General features: G+C 40.5%; 1 protein-coding gene across 1 annotated transcript; it reads right to left on the bottom strand.

Annotated features, from left to right (window-relative positions):
- Positions 1-17,319: 17,319 nt before the first annotated feature.
- On the bottom strand, positions 17,320-18,999 carry LOC145803116 (uncharacterized). The gene is made up of 2 exons (XM_082896471.1): positions 18,819-18,999; positions 17,320-18,737 (listed from the first exon to the last, which is right to left on the bottom strand). Exons 1-2 carry the CDS (start codon positions 18,954-18,956, stop codon positions 17,892-17,894), a joined length of 984 nt encoding a protein of 327 aa, XP_082752597.1. The 5' UTR covers positions 18,957-18,999; the 3' UTR covers positions 17,320-17,891.
- Between the last annotated feature and the right edge of the window lie 2,983 nt (positions 19,000-21,982).

Here is a 21,982-nt window from a genome sequence, read left to right as displayed (position 1 = left end):
GCCACTGAGAGATGATCTACGAGACCTCTCCCTCCCTTCGGGAAGAGAAAACAGAGAAAATAGAGCCTGGTTCGCAAACCGAGGCAAAGCACAAAAGAGCCCGGAAGTCCGGAGGCAAGGCTCGCAGCCGAGACTCTGAAACTTCTGAGCAAGCACAATATGCAATATCTCCAAGTGCTCAACTGGTGACGTCTGAGTCTTAAGGTCGGTCAAAAATAGGGTGTCTACAGCGTCCTATTCTTCCGTTTAGCAATCCCATTTGACTGAGGAGAATAAGGCGCTGTGGTTTGGTGGATAATCCCGGAATGAGTACAAATCTCAATAAACGGTGATTCATACTTACCACCACAATCACTTCTTAAAGCCTTAACCTTGCGGCCTAATTGATCCTCAACTTCATTCTTATAAAGAGCAAATTTGTCAATAGCCTCATCTTTGCTTTTGAGCAAATAGACATAATAATACTTAGTGCAATTATTAACAAAAGTGATGAAGTATTTATTGCTACCACGTGATTGTATAAATTTTAAGTCACACACATCACTATGCACTAAGTCCAACGGCTCTGAACTTCTTTGAATAGAATGAAACGAAAATCTTGTCAACTTCGCTTCAACACAAGTCTCACACTTGTGTTTTGGATTAATCTTAAAAGATGGCATGTGATCTAACTTGATTAATCTACGTAAAGATTCAAAGTTTACATGTCCTAGTCTACCATGCCACAAATTGGAAGACTCAAGCATGTAAGTAAAAGAAGATGCATCTTTATTCATCTTTGGGCTAACAATCATTACATTGAGTTTAAACATACCCCCAACATATAACCCTTACCCACATACACTCCGCTCTTGGTCAAAACGACCTTGTTGGACTTAAAAACCATGTGAAAACCATGTTTGCTGAGAAGAGACCCTGAGATAAGATTCTTACGAATGTCCGGAACATACAGGACTTCGTTCAAGGTCAACTCCTTCCATGAAGTCAACTTCAGGACCACCTTTCCTTTTCCCTCAACAATCGAGGTAGCAGAGTTTCCCATAAACAACTTCTCACCATTTGTGATCATCTTGAAAGTTGTAAATAGTTTCTTCTCGGAGCAGATGTAGGGTGTAGCCCCAGTATCAATCCACCATTCTCTTGGGTTTGAACCCGTCAGATTCACCTCAGAGACAACGGCAGACAAGTGCATATCATCCTCCTCATGGGAGTGCTCTTGTATATCTACCATATGAGCACGATGTTTGGTTTTGTATGGCTTCTTCTTCTTGTGGCAGTCACTAGCCCGATGTCCCTCGCTACCACAGTTGTAGCACTTCCCTAAGAACCGATAACCATGTTCTTGCGGCTTGTATGTCGGCTTCTTTACAACACCACCCCTTGGCCCCAACTTTGAGCCCTTGTTCACAGGAGGCTTCTTCCTCGCTCCAGAAGATTTGCCATATTCAATGACATTGGCCTTCACAGATGAGGTACTCCCTCCTTTCTTTTTATTACCCTCCTCAATTCGGAATCGGGCAATCAGCTCTTCAATGGACATTTCCTTGTGCTTATGCTTTAAGTAGTTCTTGAAGTCCTTCTAACCATTGGGAAGTTTCTCAATAATCACAACAACTTGGAATGACTCATTCAATGGCATCCCCTCAGCATGAATCTCATGCAAGATCACTTGGAACTCTTGGACTTAGCTTATCACAGTTTTTGAATCAATCATTTTAAAGTCCAGGAACCGGCCAACTACAAATTGCTTTGCCCCGGCGTCCTCAGTCCTGTATTTCTTGTCCAGAGATTCCCATAACTCATTTGCTAAGCTCTTGGCACAAAACACACTGTATAGTAAGTCTGCCAAGCTGTTGAACACATAGTTTTGGCAGAGATAGTCTATCTGTTTCCATGTGTCAAGTGCCATGACTTTCTGCCTGTCTGGCTCATTCTCTGCCACAGCTGGAGGATCCTCACTCAAAACCTTTGCAAGGTTCAGCGTGATCAAGTATAACAACATCTTTTGCTGCCATCTCTTGAAGTTCACCCCAACAAATTTTTCTAGGCGCTCATGATAACTGAGCTGTCCTCCCGGAACAGCCAAAGTAACACTAGGGTTGACCAGAAAGGTCACAGTAGTAGGGGTTGGCAACCCAGTTGCCCTGGGGTTCAGATCCCCACCAACGTTAGCAGTAGCAGCAGCATCAATGATAGTTGTCATTTCTGAAAATTACACCAGAATATCACGTTCTGTGTTTTTAGAAATTAAACTTAACACTAAAAAATCCCATAGTTGAAAAGTTAATTCGAAATTAGTCTCACCACTAAACCTAGAATCGAACATGGCCAAGAATGTTTCCAGGAAGGCTGGAGGGGTCACAATGGTCCCACTTAAAACCCAGTTAACCTTTTGACAAAACTTTCAAGAGCAAGTTGACTCCTAGTCCGCGAGAAACAATTTTTAAAATTAAATTTTCAAAAGATGAACTAGGTTAAAACAAACCAAGGTCCAACACTTACAAACAATTTAAAAATTACTAACCAAATTACAAGCAATATAAACCATTGCTACAAATCTAAACAAAAATAAACCAATTCAATTGAGGATTAAAAGTAGTCCATTCCAAAATTCGTTTCGATGCTTAGATATTTCTGCAAAGAAAGTTAGTAGAAATACAAAGCAGCGAATTGGAAAAAACTTGTACTTAACCATTGAGGTGCCGTTTGGTAACACTTACGTTTTCAGTTTTCTGTTTATATTTACAAAAATTTAAAAAACTGAAATAAAAACTTGTTTGGTAAAATTTTTGATTTATAAATCAGTGGTCTCAGTTTTTAAATTTGGCCAAAAATAAAAACACAAAAAATGTGTTTCCGTTTTGAGTTTTGAGTTTTTTTTTTTTAACCACTCAACACTAGCCACCACCTGCCACCATTTTCCACCACCGTCTTCCGCCACCACCACCCACCCCCACCACTACCTGCCACCACCACTCACCACCCACCTACCACCACCACCCATCACCCACCACCACCACCCACTAGTCACCACCCACCTCTTACCCACTCGCCACCACCACCCACCTCTCGCCACCACCACCACCACCCACCACCCATCTGCCATCCACCCACCATCCGCCACTACCATCCACCGCCCGCCACCACCACCCGTCACCTACTTGCCACCACCACTCATCACCAGCCACCCACCACCACTACCACTACCCACCCGCTACCACCGCCGCCGCCGCCACCACCATCACCACCGCCATCACCTACCCGCCACCAACCTGCCACCACCACCACCCACTCGCTACTACCTACCACCCGCCACCGTCACCCACCCACCCACCACCACCACCACCCCCCGCCACCTACCTGCCATCCGTCACCCACCTGCCACTACCACCCACCACCCATCACCACAACCACCACCTACTCGCTACCACCCACCACTCGTCACCGTCACCCACTCACCCACCTACCCACCATCACCACCCACTCGCCACCACCCACCACCACCCGCTATCTGCCACCCACCTGCCACCACCGCCCGCCACCATTACCCACTCACCCATCACCACTACCCGCCACCGCCCACCCACCTGCCACCATCCGCCACCCACCTGCCACCACCACCCACCACCCGCCACCACCCACTCGCTACCACCCGCCACCGTCACCCACCCACCCACCCACCACCACCACCCACCGTCACCACTTTCCACTGCCGTCTTCCGCCGCCACTTGCCACCACTTGCCATTTCTCACTCTTTTTTATATTTTTTAATTTTTTTAAACATTTTGTCAATTACCAAACGCGTTTGTAGTTTATGTTTTTCTAAAAATAAACAAAAACCAGTTTATAAAATTTTTGTAAATATAAACTGAAAACGTAAACGTTTCCAAACAAACCAGTAAACATTAAAATGCTATACAAGTTACACCAATTAAATAAAACTCCATAATTAAATTGACAATGTAATTTATACAATAAACAAGTACATACATAGACAAGTTGCGAAACCTTTTAATTCAAATAATCAAATTAAACTTTATTGTCATGAGTTATATATTAACAAAGCTTATAACTCCTAACTAATTGAATTAAATACTAGGAAAGAGTTACATATGAGTTTAATTCACAATAAACATGCAAATAAGTCTAACAATTAAAATTATGCAAATATCCTAGAAAATAATAAGCATGAACAAATTGAATCTAGAAAATAAATAATATTTAAAGAAATATATATTTCTGTGTTTATTTAATTTTTTTTAGGAAGCAAGTGACATGTAAAAATTCTAGAAAACTATAAGCAAATCATGCACATTTGTTAAACTGAACAACTATTGAATATAACCACTAATCAGTGGCCTTAAGCATATATATATAAAAAAAATATTTTATTTTATTTCATAAACAAACTTTATACCATGTATGATAGACCCACATGGAAAACAACACAGCAGCATTGTTATTAAATTGATCATAAAAATCACACATACCATTACATATATGAATTTACTAATCTAAACATGGAATTTATAATCATAAATTTATATATGTAATCAGTGGCATATCAAACCAATTTAAAATTGAAAACCAGGTAGCAATCAACATGGAAAAATCAGTAGGCTATTTTTTCATTATTTTCCTCATGAATAACAATGGACTATTATATGCTACAGGAAATCTAAAACACATAAAACAATAGCATGCATATATAGTCCTAGATATCTATAAATAAAAGTCATTCTAATTAAACTAAAAAAAATTAAAACAGCACATTACATATAAGAAACAGTGTGTTCAGGTACACCAATTTTAGTCAATGGAACACCTACTCGTAGAGAATGCACAAATCTTGAAAATAATAAAGAGAAGCATGCAAATATATATTGTTCCGACTTTATTGCCTTTTTTCCCTAAGTACTAGCAGTAACAAAACTAATGTTAATTAATCTATTACAAAACGTATAAACCTAAGATGTTTTAAGTTTGTTGGTCATATAGGCTAATTAGACGAAACAAATAGATTAAAAATTAATCAGTTAACTTTCATAACATGAATCATGATTAACCGAAATACAAATGGAATTGAAATATTAAAAACAAGGGAGCAAATCAAATTCTATGTGATACCACAGTGTCCTTAAAACAGATTAGTCGCCTCACCGTGGGTGCTGGAGGAACGTCGACTTCTATCTTCTGGGATAAGATGGTTTAAACCGGCTAACTCCGTGGGTGCTGGAGGAACGTCGACTTCTGTCTCCCGGGATAAGATGGTTTAAACCGGCTAACTCAGAAGTACCTTCTGTTAGTTTTGGCGAACCGACAATGGCAGCACTCTCTCACATAAGAAGAAAATTATAGACACAAGCAGACTGACTATATAATTCTGGAAGGGAAAAGTTGTATTTAAACCAAGGGTCTCCTTTTATACACCATGGGAGAGAGAGGAGGAGCCTTTAGCCATGAAAGCTATCATCTAATGCCCATGAAGGCTAGCCACTAATGGCCATTACTCTTGCAAAACTGCTAGAATAATGCACCAAAATTGATGGGAGAAAATATGTATACACAAGTGTGTATTTCTGCCACAATCAATGTGGGATTGGTAGTTATACACAATTCCCAAAACCCCATTCATGAGGCCATATTTATGAGACAATTTATGAGATAATTTATTATTCAATTCTCAATGATTTTTTGTCATCTTTATGTGGTGTAAAGACATTATTACAAAGAATCTAAACCCATTTAATTTCACATCAACCAATAATTGGGACCTACTTTAATTTCACATTAAAATTTACCAAAAACCCATTTTTTTCCAACACTTTACGCTGGAAAGAACCAGATTAGTAGGTAGAATATTGTGCGCACAATGCCAGATAAAATGTTGGAGTCTACGTTCGACCTGTCAGATTGGTTGCCATGTATGTTGAGAGCTAAGAGACATCCTGGACTCACCCACCAACCGAGCTGGCTTGTGCTTCAACTGATCTTTTAGGCTGCAAATTGCTATTCTTTTAGGCTGCAAAGCCTCTGTTTACTTGAGTTTTCAAGACTAATTTGTTGAATTTTGTTTAAACAAAAATAAATATAAAAAATATATATATTCACCCCAAAAGAAGAAGAAGAAGAAAATCATATGAAAGTAATATGTTTTATTTTATTTTTTCATTTTTTTTCACCATACTAATTTTGAATTTTTTTTAAAAAAAAATAAAATTTTAAAACTCAACCTTTATATTTTTCAACTAAACATAGTATCTTACACACAATAAAATTGGGTTTTAGATTTTTTTCAAATTAGCCATCTTGTTTGTATTTTGTGGACTTGTTTTGGGGTTGGCTTCAGTGATTTAAACCATTTAGGACTTGTTGAGTAGAAAATTTATATAAAAAATTAAAATGATCAAATATCAAGAGTTATATATTTGAATCATTTTGCATTACAAAAAAATGGATGGCTTTGAAATTATGATTGTCGTTCATTTTCTTTTAAAACAAATGTTATTAAAATATATAGTTAGTGATATCCGATTATGTTAATTTTTTATATGAATATTCTACTCAATGAATCTTAAAAAGTGAACGATTTAAATTAACGAAGTCGGCTTCAAAATGAACTACCAAGTCTAAATGCTTTGTCAAGTTAGATAGCAAACTTAAGAGAATTCAAACCCCAACAAAATTATCGTGACATTTTATTGAATGTACACACTTGATTATGCCTTTGTAATTTGTTTGGGATGTCCTAAAAAAGTGCACTTTTTGACTTATTGGTGGGTTTGGGTTGGGTTTGGGTTGGGTTTGATGTGATGTGTTAGAGAGGTAATGTGATTTAAATAAGATGATGTGACTTAAATAAGATAGTGACTTTTTGACTTTTTGACTTATTTAGTACATGCCAAACTAGCCCTTAACACACTCATAAATCCTTCACCGTTTTTACTTGTAAGAATCACACACGAATACCCACACAAAAAATAAATAAATAAAATAAAATAAAATGAAACCCACGTATGGGAATGAATTGCTCTATTTTCAAATGCCAACTATCTAGGACCAGAACATGAATTGCTCCATTAAATATTATATAACTGCTTAATAATTTTTCTAACAAGAAAAAAATAATAAAAAAGAAAAAAGAAAAGAACAGTGATTAAAGATCTAGACTAATAAAATAATCACAACCATTATTATTAAATTGGAATTCTTTGTAGATGGGATCTTTATTTTGAGGGCATTCTTGTATGTTGATGGGCAAATTAACAAGCTTACTTATTTATTTTATTAGATTATTCAAAAAAATTATTAAAAAAATCAAATTAATTAAACAATTGTAACTTAAAAAAACAAATAGTAACTGTGATTTTAAAAAATAATCGTATGATTATATGATTTTTGCATCAATAATTTACTTAAAAAATTGTATGAGATAAATCATAAATTTTAAACCCTAAATTGGATTAATCAAGTGAAATTCATAATAAACTCACCTAAACCCAGAACACCCTTTTTTGTCCAAATGAAAGAGAATCCCATCGGGAAAATCAATAAATAAATAAAAAGTAGAGTAAAATGGTGATAAATATAATTCCGGGAGTATCTAAAGTATTAGGTCTAATTGATTATTTTTGTCGATAAAAGGTCTATCATTTGCAAAATAGATTAGTGAGAAGTCTTTTTATTAGTTTTGAAAGATATTTTGTTTTTAATTTTATCGCCTTAATTTATCTATGGATTTTTTTTTATCTATTGACTTTTGTTTCCTATTTGTTCAAAGTTTTTCCCTATCTATTGAAAAATTTTCTTATCTGTTCAAATTTTTTACCCTTATCTATCTAAATTTTATTATATATTCAATTTTTTCACTTATCTATTCAAAACTATCTATTCAATTTTTTATCTGTTTAAATTCTTTTATCTATTTAATTTTTTTATTTGTTCAGATTTTAAACATATTTTATTATCTGTTCATTTAGGTTTACACAGAAAAAAAAGTGTGGCTCATTTTCCACAACATTCAAGAAAAGAATCCCATATCCATCCACAGTATGAAACTATTTCACAAAATAATGATTCTTCCATGTATGACCAGGAACAAAGTGATAATTCATTTGATATTACCAGGCACAAAATAACATCCACTCATGTATACAACATGCATACATATATATATATATATATATATATACATATATGTCCAAGCAAATCTTTCTTTTCTTTTTCTTCTTTTTTTTATTTTTTTATTTTTTGGGAGCTTCAAACAAATCCAGATTTTGACAACCAAATTACATTTATAGGGAACAACAATTTTGGGAAAATTAAAGCTAATTTTGATGACCTCAATTCTCAAATTAGCTTCAAATTTGAACGGAATAGATGAACATATGTAGTAATGTAGGTTCCAGATCAAGATTGGGAAAAAAATAAAAATAAATAAAAAATAAAAAAAAAACCATTAAATTGCATAACCAAGGGTTTAGATTGCAGAGAGAGGAGGAGGCGATGCTGGAGGCGGAGAGGAGGCAGTGACAGTAGTGGTAGAGAGGAGGCAGTGATGACAAAGGCGGAGGTGGTGACGACATAACCAAGGGTTTAGATTCCAAAGAGAGGCGGTTTCATTGGAGAAATATAGGTTTGGTTGGTATATATATATGGATAATTTAGTCATTTTACAAAAACTTGTCCTTATGGACAAAGTGTTTTAGAGTATGAATGTTTGGCATAAAAAATTCAAAATTGAATTTATGAACTAAATGCCTTAAAAAGTAACCATGTACCGAAATTTTGAACTAAACAACCCAAGTTAAATGGGTCTTGGACCTGTTTGCTAGTTCTTTTAATTCGAATAAAAATAAATGGAAACAAGTCAAAGATCCCAAAGAGAGAATACTAATGACTGGTTCATCCCCATCTATGCTTATTTTCAACTTTAGAAAGCATTTCCAACCCCTAATTAAAGCGAAACCGGCACAAGAAGCCATGCTTATTTTCAACTCTAGAAAGCATTTCCAACCCGTAATTAAATAGAGGTCGGCACGAGAACAATCAATAAAAAATATTGAACTGAACCAACCACATAAAATTTTTTCAAATTCTAATTTTAAGAATGAGTGATTGTCTTTCTCCGAATATTACTGCCCAACCTAAGTGGATGGTCAAAAGAACAACACAAAAAACAATTTTTGTACCCAATTGACAATGAAAGTGAGTGAAAATGATAGCAATCCTCTGATTCCTTCCCCTTTGAGATGGCACGAGCATGAACACGATCAACAATTCTCACCACTAGATGTACATGTAGCTGTCAGAAAGATAATTTGTGGTTCATCGAACATTAGATGCTGTTCCCTACTTTTTTACATGCATAGGGGAAATCAGTTTTGCTGTCTATTGGGGATATATTTAGGAAAAAATGAGTAAGACCTTTAAAAAGAGACTTCTAATGGAGTATTAATTTGTCTTTTTCTCTCTCATATTTTGTCTTTTACCTCACAGTTTTTTTTTTTTTTTACATGTGGTGCCAGATCATTAGAGCTGCTGTAAAATAGCTCTAATTAGAGCTCTGTAGCAAAACTGCATCTCAAATTCATATTTCCTCAACACAAACTTCAAAAAAAAAAAAAAAATCAAAAATTTGTAAAAATTTAAACGACAGTGCTGCATGCACCAATTTATGTACCACCACTAGTTACGACATTATTATTGACCACTCTCATTAATCACATCACAAATACCAAAAACTTCTTAAATTATGTCATATTATCAATTAATACACTAATTAGTACATTAATTGGTATATATAACATTATTCAAATTTAAAAAGCAACTTATGCTTTTCTCAACTTAAACTTTCCCAAAAAAAAAATCGCAACTTGTACCTAAACAATGTTTGGCATTCTCTTCTTGGGTTAAAATAATCGCAAAAAGACAAAATAAACTTTTTAACTCAATAAGACAAAACATCACATTCAAATCATAATTATTTTATTTTTTCTGTCAAAAAAATCTAAAAAATCTATCCCAAACAAGACTTTTTAACTCCAAATAAAATAACCAAAAAACTAAAAAGCTAACCTACATCCCAAATAAAGGCAAAAACTACTGTGTTTGGAATCTCTGCAACATTGTAAACGTACAACATTACCTTCCTTTGATGCTTCTTCTTGTTAACGATGGCTTGTTTCAAGGGTAATATGACAACTTAAGCACAAAGAGCAAAGGTTTGATATTACCTACTGTGGGGACATATTTTTTGAATACCAACACGTGGCATGGTGACGCCGACGTGTCAGCCGAGGTGCCACGTGCCCTGGTAGTTAAGCCGAGGTAATCTCGGAGAAGCCGAGGTCATCTCCGAAGATGTCGGAGTCCGAAGATAAGGGACAAGAGTCCTAAGGCAAAGAGGGGACTTAGTTAAGATAAGGATAAAAGCTCTTAGGGAGTTTTATCTCTATCTCTTAAAGAGTCCAGAGTAAGCACTAAGATTGGAGTTCATAGAAGTCGTACTTCTAGTTGGACTTGGATTGAGTATATTATAAAAGAGAGGCACCCCCGTGGGTCTAAGGTATGTAATTCAGACCTTGAGTATTCAGTTTAATACTTGATTATCCTTGAGAAACATACTGACTTGATCGTCGGAGTGCCCCCGGGTGGAAGAACCACCGCCGGAGCTTTCCTTTTCTGTTACAGGTTGCTGGAGCCATTTATTCTGCCGGTGCTTTGCTGCTGATCACTAAACGGGCAGTGTGGTCAGATTTTTACCCACACAATTTGGCGCCGTCTGTGGGAACGAAGGAAGAATAGATGGCCAGTAACGGACAACAAGGAAACGCTGGGGACGATGCTCCTTCTGGAAGCAGCAGACCGATTAACCTTGACACCGAAGGAGACAATCACAATACAGAAGCCCGTGACCAGGGTCACAGGGAGAACGACGATATCCAGGAAGGTGACACAACAAAAAGATCAAACCAAGGAAAATACTACAATGAAGACAACCTCCAGATATGGAGGGACAGGTGCCTACGCAGAGACGAGGAAGTAAAGGAATTAGCAAACAAGTTGGCGGACCTCCAGTCGGTCGTCAACTTCATGATGCAGAACAATGTTATGCAACCACCATACCCGCTGCAAGATACGCCGATGCCAGCAACCAACACCCAGAAAGGTGGAGGAAAAACAATCCCCGAGGTCCCTCAACATACCAGGAGCGGCAGGCATTCTCACCGGTCTTCCAGGGAAGTCGGACGAGAAAGGCCAAGGCAAGAGGAGTCCCGAAGGACGCAACACATGAAGAATCCAGACCCCAAAGAACATCGACATGTTCAGGGGCAAGTACTCCACTTTGACACAACCCATGAAGAAAGACCCAAACGGACCCACCTCGAGGCCGAGAGCAGTATACCAAAAAGACTAAAATCAAAAGACAGCCGAGCCCCAGGGCGGAGCAAAGAAGACTTAAGGGACTACCTCAAGAGGAGGCAGCAAAATTATGCAGAGGCCGAAGTAAACTCCCCAGTAAAACCGAAGACAGCCTTCTCGGTAGAACTGGACAAATTCGAACCACCCAAGAGGTTCAGTATGCCGAGGTTCCAAATCTATGATGGTAAGTCAGATCCAAACTTTCATGTTGGGCTATACCTAAATTCAATGGCACTATATAGCGGGAACGAACCACTGCTCTGCAAGGTATTCCCCTCATCCTTTGGGGAAATTGCATCTGATTGGTTCCACAAGTTACCGAAAGGAAGTATAAAGACATGGGAAGGCTTGGCCGAGATGTTTGTGGCCAGGTTCGTGACCAACAAGCTGCAACCCCTGAGGGTTGATGCTTTGATGGCTCTAAGAATAACCAAGGAAGAAGGCCTTAGGGCCTATGCGAAGAGATACTACGAGGTGTTCAACCGAATACCTGAATGCAACCAGGAAGTAGCAGTCGTGTCTTTCAAGAACGGCCTGAAAGATGACTGCCCACTACGGAAGTCTTTGGCAAAAACATTGCCAAAGAGCATGGAGGAACTCATGGCAAGAATTGAGAAATACGCCAGGGCCGAGGAAGATACGTCGGGAAACAAAGAGGTGAAGCAAGAAAAGGGCAACGGCTCGCCAAAGCGAGGCCGAGTCAACAATGGACCCACCAGACAAGAAATAGAATTAAGAAATAAACAGGCGGTAACCACGGTATTCCGGATCCCAATCCATAAAATCTTGGATCGGATTCGGAATCAACCATACTTCAGGGCTCCGGAAAGAGCACCAGGGGAATTCATGGGAAAAAACGTCGGCAGACGTTGCGCTTACCACAATGAAGGAGGGCATCCAACTCAAGGTTGTAGAGCCTTAAAAGCACACTTGGAGGACCTAGTAAGGCAAGGCCTTCTGAGGGACCTGGTCGATGAGACCAGAACAAGGGAAGAGCAGGCAAGGTTGCCTCAAGCACCAGCAGCACCCCCTCCCCCAGCACAGCTACCACAGGCAAGAGAACCAAGGGTGGTCAATGTGATTCACTCAAGGGTCAACGAAAACGAGGTCAGAGGAGAAACCCAGAGGGTAAGACATTTACAGCATATCCACCAAGTTGGGGACAAGAGACATCGGCCAGAAGAATGCCAAGGACCAATGATAGCCTTTACCGAAGCCGACCTAGAACTGGTCCAACATCCACATAATGATGCTTTGGTAGTATCCCTCCAGGTTGGGGAATGCCAAGTAAAACGCATCCTAATAGACCAAGGCAGCTCCTGTGATATCATGTACGTCAGATGTTATAGAGAGCTAGGCCTCCACCCCGATGACCTAGAGCAATCCAGCGGCCCGATGGTCGGCTTTAATGGGACGCCGACATGGCCACTGGGTGCAACAAGCCTAGAGGTACAAGCCGGCACTAAAAAGATCAGGACAGAATTCCTGGTTATTGACACACCCTCACCATACAACATCATCCTTGGAAGACCGTGGTTACATGCAATGGGGGCAGTTCCCTCGACGTTGCACCAACTACTCCGATTCCCAACAGAGAATGGTATTGAAGAAGTCAAAGGGGATCAACTACAAGCCAAAAATTGCTCAATGGCAGCAATAAAGTCCACCTGTAGTATACAGGAGCCAAAGAAAGCAGAAGTTGAAGAGGAAGACATGGAAGTCCTGGAAGACGTCGGGAAAGAACCGACCGAAAAAAGCGAAGAAGCGCTAAAGAAAATCCTCGTCCAGGAGGGCGACGAAGAACGATTTTTTCTTCTCGGCTCTGGCTTAGCTAAAGAAGAAGAAAAGGAACTAGAAGATTTTTTAAGGGCGAACATAGAGGCATTCGCTTGGACACCCTATGAGATGCCTGGCATTGACCCCGAGGTCACTTGCCACAGTCTGAATGTCGACAGATCGGCAAAACCAGTGATTCAACGAGCCAGAAGGCCGACGTTATTACACGTCGAAGCGGTGGAGGAAGAGGTAGACAGACTCCTTGAAGCCAGGGCAATCCGAGAAGTTCAGTACCCAACGTGGCTGTCCAACACAGTAGTAGTAAAAAAGAAAAATGGCAAGTGGAGGGTTTGTGTAGATTTTACCAGCCTCAACAAAGCTTGCCCCAAGGACAGCTTCCCTCTGCCCAAAATCGACCAACTGGTAGACGCCACTTCGGGACACGAAAGAATGAGTTTTTTAGACGCATATAGAGGGTACCACCAGATTGCTATGTACCCTCCAGATGAGGAGAAGACCGCGTTCATCACCCCGAAAGGCCTGTACTGTTATAAGGTAATGCCTTTTGGGCTGAAAAACGCAGGAGCAACTTATCAGAGGTTAGTAACAAAGATGTTTAAACATCTGATCGGCAAAACAGTAGAAGTTTACATTGATGACATGGTCGTAAAGACCAAGGAGTCAACAGGTCATCTTGCCGACCTAAAAGAGGTCTTTGACATACTCAAAAGATATCGGCTCCGACTCAACGCCGCAAAGTGTGCCTTCGGAGTTGGGTCAGGTAAATTCCTAGGCTATCTGGTAACAAGAAAGGGCATAGAGGCCAGCCCAGACCAAATCAAAGCCATCCTGGAGCTACAGAGCCCAACATCGGCAAAGCAAGTCCAAATACTCACTGGAAGGGCCGCAGCCCTGAACCGATTCATCAGCAGAAGCTCGGACAAGTGCAGACCCTTCTTTAACCTGGTAAAAAAAGCCACAGACTTCCTGTGGACCGAAGAATGTGAAGCAGCCTTAGCCGACCTGAAAAAGTACCTGACCACAACCCCGGTCCTTTCTAACCCAATCCCAGGGGAAGAACTATTTTTGTACTTAGCAGTCTCTGAACACGCAGTCAGTGCAGTGCTAATCCGAGAGGAAAAAGGGGAGCAGAAGGCTGTCTATTATGTAAGCAAGACTTTGGCTAACGCAGAAACAAGGTACCTTCCACTGGAAAAATTAATGCTAGCCTTGGTAATGACCTCAAAAAAACTAAGCCATTACTTCCAGGCACACAAGATTGTGGTTCTAACAGAGCACCCATTGAAGTCCTTATTACATCAAGGAGACTTAACAGGAAGGATAGCAAAATGGGCAGTAACACTGGGACAGTTTGACCTAGAATTCAGGCCGAGAACAGCAATAAAGGGCCAAGTTTTGGCCGACTTCGTCGCAGAACTCACACCTGAAGCCATCACACCTCAGGCTCCGTCGAGCCAAGATAAGCATCATCCCGACAAACAAAAAGAAACCCAGTCAAAGACAAAACAGAAAGAGAAAGAAAGGCTCAGACCATGCAGCATCTACATCGGCGATTCGTTCAGACTATTTGTCGATGGAAGTTCAAACCGCCAGGGAGCAGGAGCAGGAGTACTGCTGATATCTCCAGATGGAGAGATTGTAGAACAGTCCATCCGACTGGGGTTCAAAGCCTCCAATAATGAAGCAGAATATGAGGCATTAATTGCAGGACTAAAGCTAGCAGCAGCAGCAGAGGCAGACGAGGTAATTGTTTTTTGTGATTCACAATTAATTGTTAACCAGTCAACAGGAGAATTTGCAGCCAGAGACGAAAGAATGTCGGCATATGCAAAGGAAGTCATCCGACTGGCGGCCCTATTCCACAACTGCAGATTACTCCAAGTCAGCCGAGATGACAACACCCACGCCGACGCGTTAGCCAACCTGGCCAGCTCAATTCAAACCGGAAAAACAAGGACAATTATGATCGACTACATGTCGGCCCCAAGTATAGACAAACAGAGCACCGAGCATGAAACGATGTGCGTGAACCTTGGACCAAGCTGGATGGATGCAATCATTGCGTTCCTAAAAGAGGGGAAACTGCCAGAAGACCACAAAGAAGCACATAAAATTAGGCTGAAATCAACCAGATTCAGCCTAACAGCGGGAGGCCATCTCTACAGGAGGTCCTTCACTGGACCACTTTTAAGGTGCGTACACCCTTTGCAGGTTGAAGATTTTCTCTATGAGATTCATGAAGGAATTTGTGGAAGCCATGCTGGGGGCAGATCGTTAGCCCATAGGGCCATTACCCAAGGGTATTGGTGGCCCTACATGCAAAAGGATGCCGAAGCCTATGTAAAGAGGTGTGAGCAATGTCAAAGGTTTGCACCTTTAATACATCAGCCAGCTGCTGACCTAAACCCGGTATCCAGCCCTTGGCCGTTTGCCCAATGGGGCATGGATCTGGTTGGACAACTTCCCCAGGCAACTGGGCAAAGAAAATATTTACTGGTAGCAACAGACTACTTCACAAAATGGATAGAGGCAGAACCTCTTGCCAAAATCCGAGATGTGGATGTCAAGAATTTTATTTGGAAAAACATAATCACCAGATTTGGGATTCCAAGAGCAATAGTTGCCGACAACGGAACACAGTTCGACAGCAAACTTATCAAAAACTTCTGTGCGAAATTCAAGATCAAGAACTATTTCTCAACTCCAAGTTTTCCTCAAAGTAATGGGCAAGCAGAGGCGTCCAACAAAGTAATCCTGGATGGAATAAAGAAGAGGCTCCAAGCAGCAAAAGGAAAGTGGGTGGACGAGCTGCCCAACGTACTTTGGGCATATCGGACTACGCCGAGAAGATCAACGGGAGAATCCCCCTTTGCCATGGCCTATGGCACAGAAGCAGTCATCCCCTTGGAGATCGGCATCCCAGGGATCAGAACCCAGGGAGTAGAGAATGGCACCAATGACATACTCTTAGCCCGAGACCTGGATTTACTAGAAGAACGAAGAGAGAAGGCTGCAATTCAGCTTGCAGTATACCAGCAACAGCTTGCCAGAGCTTACAACAAAAAGGTTAATCCAAGGGATTTTCAAGTCGGCGACTTAGTCCTAAGAAAAGTCGTCGGGAACAAGAAGGATCCCAGGGAGGGCAAGCTTGGCCCAAACTGGGAAGGACCCTACAGAGTTACTTCAGTACTAGGCAATGGAGCATATCGGCTTGAAGACAATGAGGGCAAAGCACTACCCAGACCTTGGAATACTTGTAACTTGAAATTCTTCTATCATTAGATAAACATCATTGTTTGGCCGATATTATCAATAAAGTCTTTTCAGAATTCTCTCAACATGTATGATTAATGGTTATTGAAGACATATCAAACTCAGGCAAACTAAGCCGATGTTATTCCTTGATCCACTTGTTGAAATTTGTAGCAATTTACAAGTTGGAATCAAGCTGATTCCTTATCTTCACTTGTTGAAATTTGTAGCAATTTACAAGTTGAAGTTAAGCCGATATTATTCCTTGATCCACTTGTTGAAATTTGTAGCAATTTACAAGTTGGAATCAAGCTGATTCCTTATCTTCACTTGTTGAAATTTGTAGCAATTTACAAGTTGAAGTTAAGCCGATATTATTCCTTGATCCACTTGTTGAAATTTGTAGCAATTTACAAGTTGGAATCAAGCTGATTCCTTATCTTCACTTGTTGAAATTTGTAGCAATTTACAAGTTGAAGTTAAGCCGATGTTATTCCTTGATCCACTTGTTGAAATTTGTAGCAATTTACAAGTTGGAATCAAGCTGATTCCTTATCTTCACTTGTTGAAATTTGTAGCAATTTACAAGTTGAAGTTAAGCCGATGTTATTCCTTGATCCACTTGTTGAAATTTGTAGCAATTTACAAGTTGGAATCAAGCTGATTCCTTATCTTCACTTGTTGAAATTTGTAGCAATTTACAAGTTGAAGTTAAGCCGATGTTATTCCTTGATCCACTTGTTGAAATTTGTAGCAATTTACAAGTTGGAATCAAGCTGACTCCCTACCTTCACTTGTTGAAATTTGTAGCAATTTACAAGTCGAAGATAGGCCGAGGTTATTGCGTAAGTTCTCATAGCAATATGTGGGTTGTCTGAACCCTAGAGAAGATGCTTAACACTTGTTGAAAGTTGTAGCCATTTACAAGGTTATGTTAAGCCGACGTATGATCACCCGCTGAGGTATACAGAAAATTAACGGGTCGATGCAAAGGTTAAGTATATTGTTTAAACACTTGTTGAAATTTGTAGCAATTTACAAGTAGGTTAGAACGAAATCATTGTTTAAATACTTATTGAAAACTTAAAAAATGGCAGAAGAATACATTGAGTAGTATATGTTTTGTACTTATCAAAATTTACACAAGGTTTGCAGGTCAGTATCCTACCAAAGTAGAAGCTTTATACCCGAGGTATGTAACCCCGAGAAGATTGCACAAAGAAAGCATGCAAAAATTTCTAGGTATAGAACTATGCAGAAGCAAACAACAAGAACATCATAAGATCGAAAATATCCATTGCAAGAACAGTATAATCACATAGTGAAGAAAGAACATCGGCCACAAAAAGGAATATACATTATCCAAGAATTAAGAGAAGAAACAAAGTCCAAGAATCCAGGAAAGAAAAAAGAGAAATCAAGACTCTTGAACATCAGCAGCAGCAAGAACGGAGACCTCGGATGATTCAGGTGGAATCTCCTCGGCCACCTTCTCCGCTTGTATTTCGGCATCTATCTCTGCCAAAGTTGTGTCAAGACTTCTGTCAGTAAGAAGGAGGTCAGATGATGGACACCCTTGAACGGATTCCTTGGACACCTCCACAGCCTCATCACCCACTTCATCTTGAGTTAAGTCTAAAATTTGCTCAGCTGGAAGAGAGGACTTGGCCTTAGCAGCGTCCTTGGGTTTTCTCACCAAGGCTTCACCCTCATCTTTTTCTTCGTCTTCATCCTCAGCCTCTACCTCGGCCTCTGATTCATCTTCAGTCTGACTTGGAGGAGGAAATGGTAAAGGAATAGCATCGGCTTGGCGCAATGGCGAGTCAGCAGGGAGATCAAGCTTCTTTATCAGGGACATCCAACCAAGGGAAAATCCCCTGTTGCAGGCCTGCCTGACTTGAAGTTTGTAGTCTTCTGCAACGTCGGCCATGCCTTGAGCGTAGGCCTTTTCATCGGCCTCTTTGACTTCGGCCTCCTTGGTGGCCAAAGCTTGTTGAAGTTCTTTTTGCGCTTGGACCTTCTGAGCCTCGGCCTCCCTTTTCTCGGCTTCAGCTACTTTTTTAACGGCCTCAGCAGCTTCGGCCTTTTCAAGAGCTAAGGTTTGGTTCTTCGTTGCAGCCTCGGCTTGATCCTCTAGTTTTTTCATTTTTACTTCAAGGGCCCTTAATTCTCTCTTCATTGAAGTTGCTTCCCTCTTCATATCAACCAATCTTTGACGATTCTCAAAGGATTGCATTGAAAATGAATGGGCATGTTGGATAGCCTGAATGAAAACAAGAGTATCAGAAAGTGTTCTCAGAAAGAAACAGAAGGAAAAAACACAAAAACAAATAGAAATACTTACTTGGGCAGAGTGTTGGAGCATCAGAGCGTAATTTTCATACTCACTGAACTTGGCATTTCGCTCCAAGTCATTCGGTAGAAGAAGAGCGGTGCTAAGGGCGACAGCAACGTTGATATCATCAGCACTTTCACTAGCCATGATAGGCCTGTCCTCCAGAGATAGATCAGGGGCCCATGGGACGTCGGGTTTCTTCGAAGCCGAGGTCGTCGCAGATGATGACCTTGGCCTCTTTGTTTGTGTAGATCCTGAGGGTTGGCCCTCAGCAGACCTTTTTGTTGAAGTAGAGGTTGATTTTTTGCTTTCAGCTAACTTCGAAATCGGCAAAGCATCCTCAGCCTCGGCATCTGTAACCTTGGCCTTAGGCTGAGCCTTTTTTACCCTCTTCGGTTTGGGTGGAAGCATTGATTGCGTTGTTGCGGCTTCGGCGTCAGCTGGAATGTCGGCGAGAAGATCTTGGACGACAGGCCTCGGACGAACCATCTCGGCAGTCTTTACTAGCCTTCGTCGACGTTTACGTTCAGGAATTGGTATCAAGAAGGGGGCCGAAGTTGATGGAAGATCGGCTGGGTCAGATGTGGACTCTTGATCTGTCCGAGATGTAGAAGCAGTTAAGGTTGTGGCTGTTGGTGGAGAGAGACTCTTCTTCCTTTTTCGAGGGACGTCGGGTAAAATGGATTTGTGTGTGGGGACAAAGTTTAATAACACTGGGGCTTTTCGTTTAAGGATTGGAAGGCCAAGAAGTGTTCTTAGATCTGGTCCTGGGAAGAAGGATTGACGAAAATTTTTCGGTGGTTGATGAAGATCTGCAAAGAAACAGACGTCAGAAACAAAAAGTATTTAAAGTCCTAAGTAAAAATAATTAAGTGTTGACTCAGGGCTCTTACTCTTGCCCTCTGTAAGTGTTCGAGGAAGAGGGTAGAGGTGGACATCTTCATCTGGGCCAAATTCCCAATTTCCAGAAGCAATGAGAAAATCATCTCCAGCCCCCTTGTTGGAATCTGGGAGGTCGGCTATAATTTTGTACTGAGTGGATCTCGGCTTAAGGTAATAGACAAAACCCCTATCCTTCAGATCAAGAGGGCACATGGTATAACAATATTGAAGGTCAGCTAGGGTGATTCTAAGGTTTTCTTGCCTAGCTAAGGCTATAATACCATTAATTACCCTATAGGAATTGATAGTAAGTTGCATGGGGTTTAGCTTATAGAAATAGAGAACTTGTCGAAAAAGGGGATCGAGTGGAAGCCGAAGTCCACATTCGATAAAAGCAACTACTGGAAAAGGCATTGAATGGTCTGTAGGCACGATAGTGTCATTATCCCCAGCCAGCTTAAGATGAACGTCGGCCGGGATAGAGAATTCTTGCCTAAAGTATTCAAGACTTGTTGGGGTATTTACCCTATGCCTCCACATACCCATTATGTCGGCCTAAACTAAGAGGAATATGTTTAAGAAGACGGGCGTTTTTCAGGTTACCCTAAAGATTAAGGGTTCTACAGACAAATCCCAAATCTACGAACTATTAAGATAAAGATCGAGGGCACAGATCTGGGGCAGGTAAAAAAAAAAAAAAAAAAAAAAAAAAAAAAAAAAAAAGAAAACAAAAACGAAGTTTCAGATTCAAGCACAGAGGTATAATTTTCAGAAACAATAGCGGTACAGGAAAAAATCAAGAACAGCGGCAGAGAGAATGATGGAAAAACATAGAGGTTCAAAATATAGCCACAAAATTCAAGATACAAATAGATCCCAGACCTCGAGTAAGATCAGCAATGGCAACAGACTGACAATAGCGCATAAAGAAAATAAAAGAAATTAAAGGAAGGGGTCTTACCAGGAGAAGTGAAGCCAAGGCAATACTCGTCGAATCCAGAAACCAGTTGCGACAGCAAAAAAGGCTTTGCAAGAAATACGGGACTAAGAACAGTTCCAGAGAAGAAATTGAAGCAATGGCAGATTTGAAGAGGAAGAACGGGCTTTCGGAAGAGAAAGAGTAAAGAAGATGAAAAGAAAAAGTGAAGAAAAGATAGAGGCAAAAGAAGTTTTGTCAAAAATTTGAAACGGCGGCAAAAATAGGGCAATTATTGCGCCTAGGGTAACGCACGCGTCAGACGGCGCAGACGAACGAACAGACAGCTTCCAGGCGCGTCACTGACACGCTCAAACAAAGACGAAACACGTGGGAGAAACAGTTAGACATGAATGACAGCTCATGTGCATAGGGGAGTACGACCGAAGCCTCGTTCTCCGAAGAGAACACGTCGGCTGAAAAAAGATAACCTTGGCAAAGCAGTCTTCTTGAGCCATTATTCAGAAAGGAAGTGACAAAAAAAAAAAATTCGGAATAGGTTCCATCACCTCAGAATGCCGAGGTAATAGAACCTAGGGGGCAGTTGTGGGGACATATTTTTTGAATACCAACACGTGGCATGGTGACGCCGACGTGTCAGCCGAGGTGCCACGTGCCCTGGTAGTTAAGCCGAGGTAATTTCGGAGAAGCCGAGGTAATCTCGGAGAAGCCGAGGTCATCTCCGAAGATGTCGGAGTCCGAAGATAAGGGACAAGAGTCCTAAGGCAAAGAGGGGACTTAGTTAAGATAAGGATAAAAGCTCTTAGGGAGTTTTATCTCTATCTCTTAAAGAGTCCAGAGTAAGCACTAAGATTGGAGTTCATAGAAGTCGTACTTCTAGTTGGACTTGGATTGAGTATATTATAAAAGAGAGGCACCCCCGTGGGTCTAAGGTATGTAATTCAGACCTTGAGTATTCAGTTTAATACTTGATTATCCTTGAGAAACATACTGACTTGATCGTCGGAGTGCCCCCGGGTGGAAGAACCACCGCCGGAGCTTTCCTTTTCTGTTACAGGTTGCTGGAGCCATTTATTCTGCCGGTGCTTTGCTGCTGATCACTAAACGGGCAGTGTGGTCAGATTTTTACCCACACACCTACAAAATTTTCTCCGTGACAAAAAAAAAGTAACTCTTTTACCAATTGTCAAACACATCAGCTTTTCAGATTCTAAAAAAATAAAAAATAAAAAATAAATAAAATAAACTACTAAAAAGCAAATGTCAAACCCTACCTAAGAGTAAAGCTAATTGAGTTAAACAGCCATTTCAAAATCATTACCGTACAAACAGAGCCTGTAACCAACATGCATCA

This window comes from Camellia sinensis, chromosome 11 (genome assembly GCF_055761805.1).
Source record: "Camellia sinensis isolate YWXY chromosome 11, ASM5576180v1, whole genome shotgun sequence".
NCBI classification, from domain to species: domain Eukaryota; kingdom Viridiplantae; phylum Streptophyta; class Magnoliopsida; order Ericales; family Theaceae; genus Camellia; species Camellia sinensis.
This window is presented reverse-complemented; position numbering and strand designations above follow the sequence as displayed.

Excerpts from the sequence above, each read along its gene's own strand:
- LOC145803116 (XM_082896471.1), bottom strand. The coding sequence starts at position 18,956 with ATGGCTAGTGAAAGTGCTGATGATATCAACGTTGCTGTCGCCCTTAGC. Across the intron at positions 18,738-18,818 it reads TGCTCCAACACTCTGCCCAA|GCTATCCAACATGCCCATTC; the intron begins GTAAGTATTTCT and ends GTTTTCATTCAG.